At 58.6% G+C, this 8,095-nt stretch overlaps 1 protein-coding gene across 9 annotated transcripts in view; it reads left to right on the forward strand.

The window, feature by feature from the left end:
• IQSEC3 (IQ motif and Sec7 domain ArfGEF 3) overlaps nt 1-7,801 on the forward strand; it is a 106,692-nt gene extending 98,891 nt beyond the window's left edge. For 2 of the 9 annotated variants that reach the window (XM_058744063.1, XM_058744065.1), the window contains 2 exons: nt 960-1,009; nt 4,276-7,801. In XM_058744063.1, coding sequence (XP_058600046.1) covers nt 960-1,009; nt 4,276-4,710 — 485 coding nt within the window. In that variant the 3' untranslated portion in view covers nt 4,711-7,801. Of the gene's footprint in view, nt 1-959; nt 1,010-1,097; nt 1,453-4,275 lie in introns of those variants that run through there. The other 7 variants (XM_058744068.1, XM_058744066.1, XM_058744071.1 and 4 more) reach the window with 7 other exon arrangements.
• Nucleotides 7,802-8,095: the final 294 nt, after the last annotated feature.

The raw sequence follows: 8,095 nt of genomic DNA on the forward strand, positions 1-8,095 counted from the left end.
TTCTGGAAGCTGCACCCCCCCAATCAGACCAGGATGCATTGTCTCCATGGCCTGGTCCATCAGTCACCTCCCCAGTGGGGTTCTCCTAGGTTCCAAATAACGGCAGAGCTCCCTCTGTGCTACAGAAAGCAGGGCGATGAGCACAGCAAGGGAACTTGCTCATGCGTGAGCACACACACACACACACACATGCACACTGTGTTGAGAAGTCACAGGGGCTCCAGCAGAGGGGCTCTGGGTGGCCTGCTGGGGGCAGGGGTGGGAGCCAGGAGCGACTGAGCCAAAAAAAGCTACCACGATGTCCCTAGAGATCTGCAGGGTCCCCGGTGCTGTGCTGGCCCAGTCAGAATGCCCCAGCAGCAGTTACACAGCCATCATCAGCTAAGCTTAAGCTAAGCATGCCAGGCCCTGTGGTGAGTGCTCTACAGGTCCCCGCTCATTGAATCCCCACCACTCAGCCAAGTAGCAGGGGTAGAAACACAAAAGGAACACGGCCCCTCCCTCAAGGTGCCTGTGGCTGAAAGAGGCAGGTTAGTGCAGTGCCCACAAACACACAGCAGAGCCTCCTGGTGTCTCTGAGAGCCAAGAACCAATGCCACCGCAAAACCAACTTCCACAGTCCATACCGGGGAACCTTTGACAGTGGCTCAGGCTGTCAAGACTGAGCAATGCTTGCTGAGACTCAGTAATGCTTGCTTAAAAAACCTCAGAGATCTTCTAGGCTGGACTCCCAAGGTCGCACAGCTAAGTGGCAGAACTGGGCTCCGACTTCTAGCCCCCGCCCTGGGGCTGCACCTCCGTCAGGAGTGGCATGGTACCCAGAGTCTTCTGGCCACAACGTGTAACTGCAAGGATGCTTGGTATTGGGGGTGGAGGGGTGGGGTGGGGGCTGGGAGGGAGAGGCAGGGATTTGTGTCGGGCTGGTTGGAGAGTGAGCCCTGTGCTCTTTGCATTCAAAGCCAAAAGGGAAGCTGCCCTGGGGGAGAAGCCGGTGGAGAGCACGGTGGAGGTAAGTGGAGGCCTGGTTGCCCAGGTGAGTGGTTCCGTGCACCCCCGCTTGTCCTTCTTCTCACTGTCTCTGTTGTTTCTCTTCTCAGGTATTAATCAATGCCTCCCCAGCCCGACTCACCATTTTACCAATTTCAAGAGATACAATTAAAAGTTACTGCTAGCATGGGTAATGCCACTGTTCCAGCACCTAATAATGCCACAGCACTTTCTGCCCATTCCCCAGCTGAGTGCCCTCTGAGGCCGAGCTCCCAGACCAACACCTGCAGAGATGCCCATGCCACCTCCATAGCGACCCCACCCATCCCCCAACCCACTCCCCCAGCAGATCGCTCACTGATCCCCCTAGTACCCGCTCTATCAGGGAAGCCACTGTTCCCTTTTCCTCAGTTGCCCTATCCTCCATAGGAGGGAGCCTGGGCCCCTCCAGAGACTCACCCCTCAAGTCCAGCCCCAGTGACCACTTCCACCCCGGATCCTGCCCTCAGCCGCCTCTTGGGGCAGGTGGAGAACTGGAGGGGGCAGCTGAGAGGGTGGAGCTCCTCCCTGGACCGGCTGGTCCATTCGGAAAGCTGGCCATGGCGTAGGGGTGTGTGCAGGAGCTGATGAGGCAGAACAGGGTTGAGTCATCCTAGGGATTTCACTGGGGGTGGGGAGCAGGTAAATTTGAAGACTGTCCGTGTGTGTGTGGGGGGGTGCCCATCCCCAAGCCACATAGCCACAGAAGCTGGTCCTTGCCAGGCCCCCAAGTGTCACCTGGGGGGCATTCAGTGGCCCCTACAAGCTTTGCTGGGGCCCAGTCCTCCCCCACTGCTCCCCAGTGAGCCTTCTCCTCCCACGCCTCTGCCAGGCTTCCAGGGACTACTAGCTTCTCACACAGACACCTCCTTTCCCAGCCCCACCCCAAGCTGGAGGAGCCCCCACTTAGAGGTCTGAGGGAGGAGCCTGCCCACCCCAGGGGTAGCCCCTGTTTTCCCTCTTTCCCCATGGCCCCCACCCCCCACACACCTGTGTCTGGAGGAGGCACCTTTACACGGAGGAGCTTCCTGCCCCGGCAGCTGACAAGCCCCCAGGGTGGGTATTCCATCCCCTGCCCCCTCTTCTCCCCATCTTCCTGCAGCTGCCCATTCTCTAGCCTTGCAGATAAACACACAAAGTTACCAGCCTTCCGGTTTGTTCTACCAGCCGTGCCCGTGCCTTAGCCTGACCTGCCCAGGGAGGACAAGTGACCTGATGGCCCGTTCTCCCCTCCCACCCTGCCAGAGGGCCATGTGGCTATCTGCAAGGCTGCCACCCCCAGCCAGCCCCGGGGCCCTGCCAGCCTCTGCTCCCCTGCACGGAGGGCAGCCTCGCTGCTCCCGGCCTCTCAGCTGGACCCCAAGCTCTCTTGTCCTCTGCCCTCTCTCGTCATTGCCTGGCCGAGCCCCTCTGGCAGGCGCTTCTCCATCTTCTCTGAGCTGTTCTGACCTGCTACTCATGTTCCATCTCCTCTCTTTCTTTCTCTCTCTTTCTCTCTCTTTTCTCTCCCCTTCATCAGCAGGAAGGTGAGAAGGGGGTCAAAATGAATGTTTTGCTGTCACTTCCTGCTGCTCACTTACCATTAGAGATATGGGATCCAGGCTGGGGTGGAGATGAGGGAGATGCAGACAGTGGAGGGGATCAGGAAGCGAGAAGTGAAGAAGAGGAGGAGCCAAAAGCTGCGGGGCTGTGTGAGCGGGAGGGTCACGGCAGCTGGGAAGAGAAGGCAGGCTCAGGGGGTCTGGATTAGGGCGGTCAGACTTCTGCTGTACAGTCTGGGGGAGCAGGAGGGCAGAAACCCTGCGCCCACCATTCAGGCCACTTTTCTCGTGGGGAATAACTCAGAATCCATGCAGGTGGGGCAAGGAGCCAGTGCCCTCTGGCAGCAGGGGGCAGAGGCCTTCTGCCAGAATGAGGTCCACAGAGGGCTCCCCAGGAGGAAGGTGGGCCCCAGCAATGCCCTGTGCCTGCCCTGTGTCCTGGCAGGGCACTGAGGGACTCAGGGGCTCCTTCATTTCACTGGAGGGAATCTCAGGCCTAGAAAACACTGCCAAGGTTGGAGGTTGAGAGGGAAGAACAAAGCCTGCAATGTGGATATTGAAGGGGCGGACGGAGCCGGCGCTTGGGGAACTGTGGAGCAGCCCAAGGGGAGGGCACAGGCCCAGAGACTGCACCTTCTGCCGACAATAGGATCTGCTGGTTTAGGTCTCTGAGATAGTTTTGAGCTGAGCCATCTTGGTCTAGGCCTGGCGATCAAGGCCCCTCCCCTACAGCATCGATTTCCCCCTCTGTGCTCTTCTGGGCAGCCCATTCTGGGTGACAGTGCCCAAGGGCAGTAGGATGGGTCCTCAGGGTGAAGATCTCAGCCACTCCAGAAGGCCAGGTGTTAGAAGGGGACTGAGGCATGTCGCACCTACAGGCTGGGGAGCTGGAGGGTGAGGAATTAACCCCTCCCCTCCCAGAAGGTGCTAGCTCCCTTCCTCCCATTTCCTCAACCTCCCCCTGCCAGCAAGAGGAGGCCAGGCTGGTTCACAGTGACTTCCAGGGGCTGAGAGAGGGGGTGAAGATTAGAGTCCTTTCTGAGTACCCTCTCCTGCAGCGGGACACGTTTAACCGGGACGCAGGCTGGCCCAGAAAGGCAGCTAGGGACCACACTCTGGCCTTGGCTGTCTGGGCTGCTTTCACATGCATGGTTTTGGCCTTGGGGATCCAGGAGGATCCGGTAGGTCCAGATCACATATTCAGGGGGCCCTGGCATTTTGGGTTTGGGCACCTTTGTAATTCGACAGAACAATGAAGCTTCTCTTTTAACAAAGCGGGCGGAGGAGGGGGCTTGAAAGGCTCAAAGATGACTGACTGTCCCTCAACACAGCTCTGAGAGGCAAGGAGGGGGCAAAGACCATTTCCCCTGTTTTCCAAGCTCAGAGGTGGTAGAGAGGGAGGCAGAGAGAGGTTTGCCTGTGAAATGTGATCGCAGAGCACTGCAGAACCCTAGGGGCAGCTGGCCCAGATGCCCATCTCACAGGTGAGGAGACGTGCTCTCCCTTCCCCACCCAGGGTCGGCACTTGGGTTCAGCAGTCAGGTTTCCTCCAGGTGGGTGGAGAGATGGTGGGTCCAGGTGAGGGCTGGGAGCCTCCGAGGGGCATAGGAGACAGGAATGGTGGGGAGGGAGGCTCAGGGTAGCCAGTCCTAGCAGCTGGGAATTAGTCTTGTAACATTTCATGCTTCTCTGGCTGTTTCTAAACTAGGTGTCAATTCACAACAGGCTTCAAACGTCTCAGCACAACCCCGGGCTGGGGGCCGAGAGGGGAGCGCCGGTGCCACTGCCAGACCCGCAGCCTAGCCCCTTGAGGGAGCAGCCCCCGCCGCTGCCACCGCTGCCACCCACACCCCCCGGGACCCTGGTGCAATGCCAGCAAATTGTCAAGGTCATTGTCCTGGACAAGCCCTGCTTGGCCCGCATGGAGCCCCTGCTGAGCCAGGCTCTCTCCTGCTACACCTCGTCCTCCTCCGACTCCTGTGGCTCCACACCCCTGGGTGGCCCAGGCTCCCCAGTCAAGGTCATCCACCAGCCTCCGCTGCCCCCGCCCCCACCCCCCTACAACCACCCCCACCAGTACTGCCCGCCCGGCTCTCTGCTGCACCGGCGCCGCTACTCCAGCGGCTCCAGGAGCCTGGTGTAGACTCTGCACCCCCCCCACCCTGCTGCTGTCCCAGGAGGGCTGGCCGCTGGGGGGCCCTCGGCTGCACCCAGCAGCCCCCACCGCCCCTTTGCTCGCTGCTCCCCACGCCCTGGCACGATGCACTACTGGTCACTGATCACCATCATTTTGGAAAGAGAATCCCAATCCCTGGCACCTGGGTTTGCCTCGCCCAACCCTGCTCTCCTCACTCCATTGAGCACCCCTTCCCCCCAATCTGGAGACACCACCTCACTCTCCTGGGGCCCCACACAGCCAGGCACGTCCAGGCCTCCTCTTCCTCCTGCCACCACTCTGGCCACTTGGGCCATGGACTGAAGAAAGCAAGAGCTGAGGGCCTAACCGGCTTCTGAGTCTTGAGTGTGTTGGGCCCCAGGCCTCAGGCCAGGTAAGGAGGCTTCCTCTGCTGCACCCCAAAGCCCAGCAGTCTCAGGAGTTTGGTCACACCCTCTGCCTCCTCCCAGGGCCTTTTCCTGCTTTCTCAGGAGCTGGGCCCTGCCTGCCCAGGGCTGCTCAGACTTCAGGAAAGTTTTGAGAAAGGTTAAGAGGGAAAGATCAAGTCGGCAGAGCCATGGAATCGTGAGGTCCTACATCCATAAAATCCAACTTTTAAAAGGGTTTCTTCGTTTTCTAGCCCCAGATATGACCTGGCCAATGCAAAGTGCCCAGGGCGTGGACTTAAACACACACAGGTTCTTCCAATGTGGAAGTACAAACAGGGAGAAGGAGCAGTGATTTGCCCAGGGACAAATGCAGCCAGCAGAGGTAGAATTTGGACCCATGTCCAGACTCCCTCTTGAATGATTTCTGTGGCCTCCAGGAGAGGTTTGCACACATCCACGGGTGAGAGGAGCAGGTGGTCCAGAGGTGCTTGCACGCCCCCTGCTGCCATCCCAAACCAGCCCTTCAGCCTTTAAATCCCTGACCCCCCTCCCCCACCCCAGAAGGTGCCAGACCTGCCTCCAGTAGGAGTGGCTAAAAGACCCCTTCGCCTTCACAATTGCAAAGGAGAGCCAAGCTGGGCTGGCTGACCTCCCAGGTCAGCTTTTATGAGACCCCACGGAACCCAGGCAGCCCAGCCCCAAAGACCTGGGGCAGCAGCATAGCCTGCCCCAATCCCAGGCCTTTCAAGGAAGTTCTGTCCCAAACCAGGCTGGACTCTCCAGTCCTGTGCCAAGAGCTCGTTGCTGTCCTTCATTAAGATCCTGTCCCACTTGGAGCCCATTATCAAAGCATGCCAAGAGATGGCAGTGAATATCGGGCAGGTCTAAAGTGAATCTGCTTCTTCCTGATGCCTACCCCGTGCCCTAAAGGGAGTGCCCTGAGCCAGCTAGGAGGCACAGAGTCCTCCCCCACTCTAGGAGGTTCCAGATGACCTAGTTTCGTGTGCGTGTGTGTGTGTGTGGTCACCCAGACGTCAGTATGATGTCACCCAGTGAGTTTATTTCTGGCTGTGTCTTTGTCAGCCTGGTTTCCATAACTTGTGACCAATTTGCCGCCTCCTCCCTCAGTGGCTGCCCAGCTAATGTCCCCCGTCCTTGTTGCCCTGGCCCCTGTCCTGGGTCTTCCCTATAACAGGTGGCTCCAGTCCACAGCCTTTTGGAACAGACTGGCTGACAGACGGGGCACAAGGATTCAGTCCCCTCTGGTGCCCTTGGCCAAGGCAAGGATCACCCTTAAAAAGTGCAGGCCTAGGCCGCAGGAGTCGGGGACTCAGGAGGGAGTGGATGAAGCTCAAATGAGAAGCCGTGCTGGAAGGGAGTGTAGGCAGCAGGGAGGAAGAGGGGTTGTGAGGCGGCTAAGTGTGCTCATAGGGTGGGGACCATGAGTGCCGGAGTTGCTGAGAAGGGACACAGTCTCAGCCATCGGATCCCCTTGTCACCTACTCACATAGTGCTTCTCGCTGACAGCACCCACCTCCCTGTTGATGGGCGTGCCAACTCTGGCCCCTCCCCCCACCTCTGCCACAGCCCTAACCTTCCAGGTCAGGACCAGCCTCAGGGCTGGCATGTGCCTGGAGCCTCTCTCTGAGGACCCAGATGCTCAGGCATCTCAGGGCCCCTTCCCCAGGTGGGGGCTTCCCCCCCGTCACTGCAGTGGCAGCACTGGGAGGCCTGGCCTAGGAGGCAGACCAGCCTGGGGTCAGCAGCACGTGGCACCAAGCCCGAGCTATGAGGACCTTTTAATTCCTGATGGCCTGAAGCGGGGTGCAATGGGGCCCCCTCACTGTTGGGGAAGCAAGAGTTCCCATTGCCTATAACCGCCCTCCCCTGATCAGCCAACAGGCTAAAGTTGAGACCCACCACTGGACCTGTCCCCAGAGCCTCATCCCCAAAGACCTGGGATAAGCCTCCTGCTCCTCCCATGGCAGCAGCCGTGGCAGAGCCTCCAGCTCTCCCAGTGAGCCCAGCTGCAGATGCGCTCGGCTCCCCCTGGCTCCCAAGATGGTGGGGGCAATGGAGGGCTGACTGGGCCCCCAGACAGCGTCCTGGGTACCTGTCCAATTACCCCAGGGTGGCCCCACTTTATCAACTCTCTAGGCCTTATTTTAGAGGATCTGGGCCCCTTGCTCAATTTTACCCATCTGGCCCCAACTCCAGAATCAAGAATGGGAAATACAACTCCCTTTCCCACACGGTTTCAAGCAAGTCCCACCCCACACCTGGAGTAAGACCTGCCCTGGCAGCTTGAGCTGGAAGCCTGCCTGCCTCCAAGGGCACACGTATTGATCAGCCCTGAGCCCTTGACCCCTGAGATCCTTGACACCCCCCACCCCTGCACCTGTGCCCCCACAGCCTGCCAGAATGTGTCTTTGTGTCCAATAGGCTTCCCTGGTAACCATCCGTCCATCTGTCCCTGTGTTCTGCTGTATATACCTTCTTGCTGCACCCCACCTCCCTGCATATGCCCCTTCACCCCGCTGGAGAGAAAACTCTCTAGGGAAAGGCAGGGTGGCTGCACCCAGCGACTAATCCAAATGGCAAATATTTTGTAACAAAATAGCCCAGAGGTATTTTATCTGTTCAATTCATAGAGTTTTAGAGATTATATTGAAATATGTCACTTGAGCAAATTTTGTGTTGGTTGCATTTGTTTTGTTCTCTCAGAGGGAAGTCCCACTTTAAATCAGAGTGTCTGATTGTCCAGAGGCCAAAGCCAGAGGCTGTTCTGAGGCCCTCCGACCTGAGGTCTTTGAGTGCTGGACTGCCAGTCTGCTCTCTTCTGGCCACAGTGATGTCACCCCTCACCCCAGGAGGAGGTACCTCTGTGCCACCATGGGACATGGTTAGGAAGCCCCAACTTAACTAAAGGAGACTTGGGTGTGGGGGGTCATATGATGGGTCAGAGCTGGGGATTCAGGGCCAGG

Source organism: Neofelis nebulosa, chromosome 8 (genome assembly GCF_028018385.1).
Source record: "Neofelis nebulosa isolate mNeoNeb1 chromosome 8, mNeoNeb1.pri, whole genome shotgun sequence".
NCBI lineage: Eukaryota > Metazoa > Chordata > Mammalia > Carnivora > Felidae > Neofelis > Neofelis nebulosa.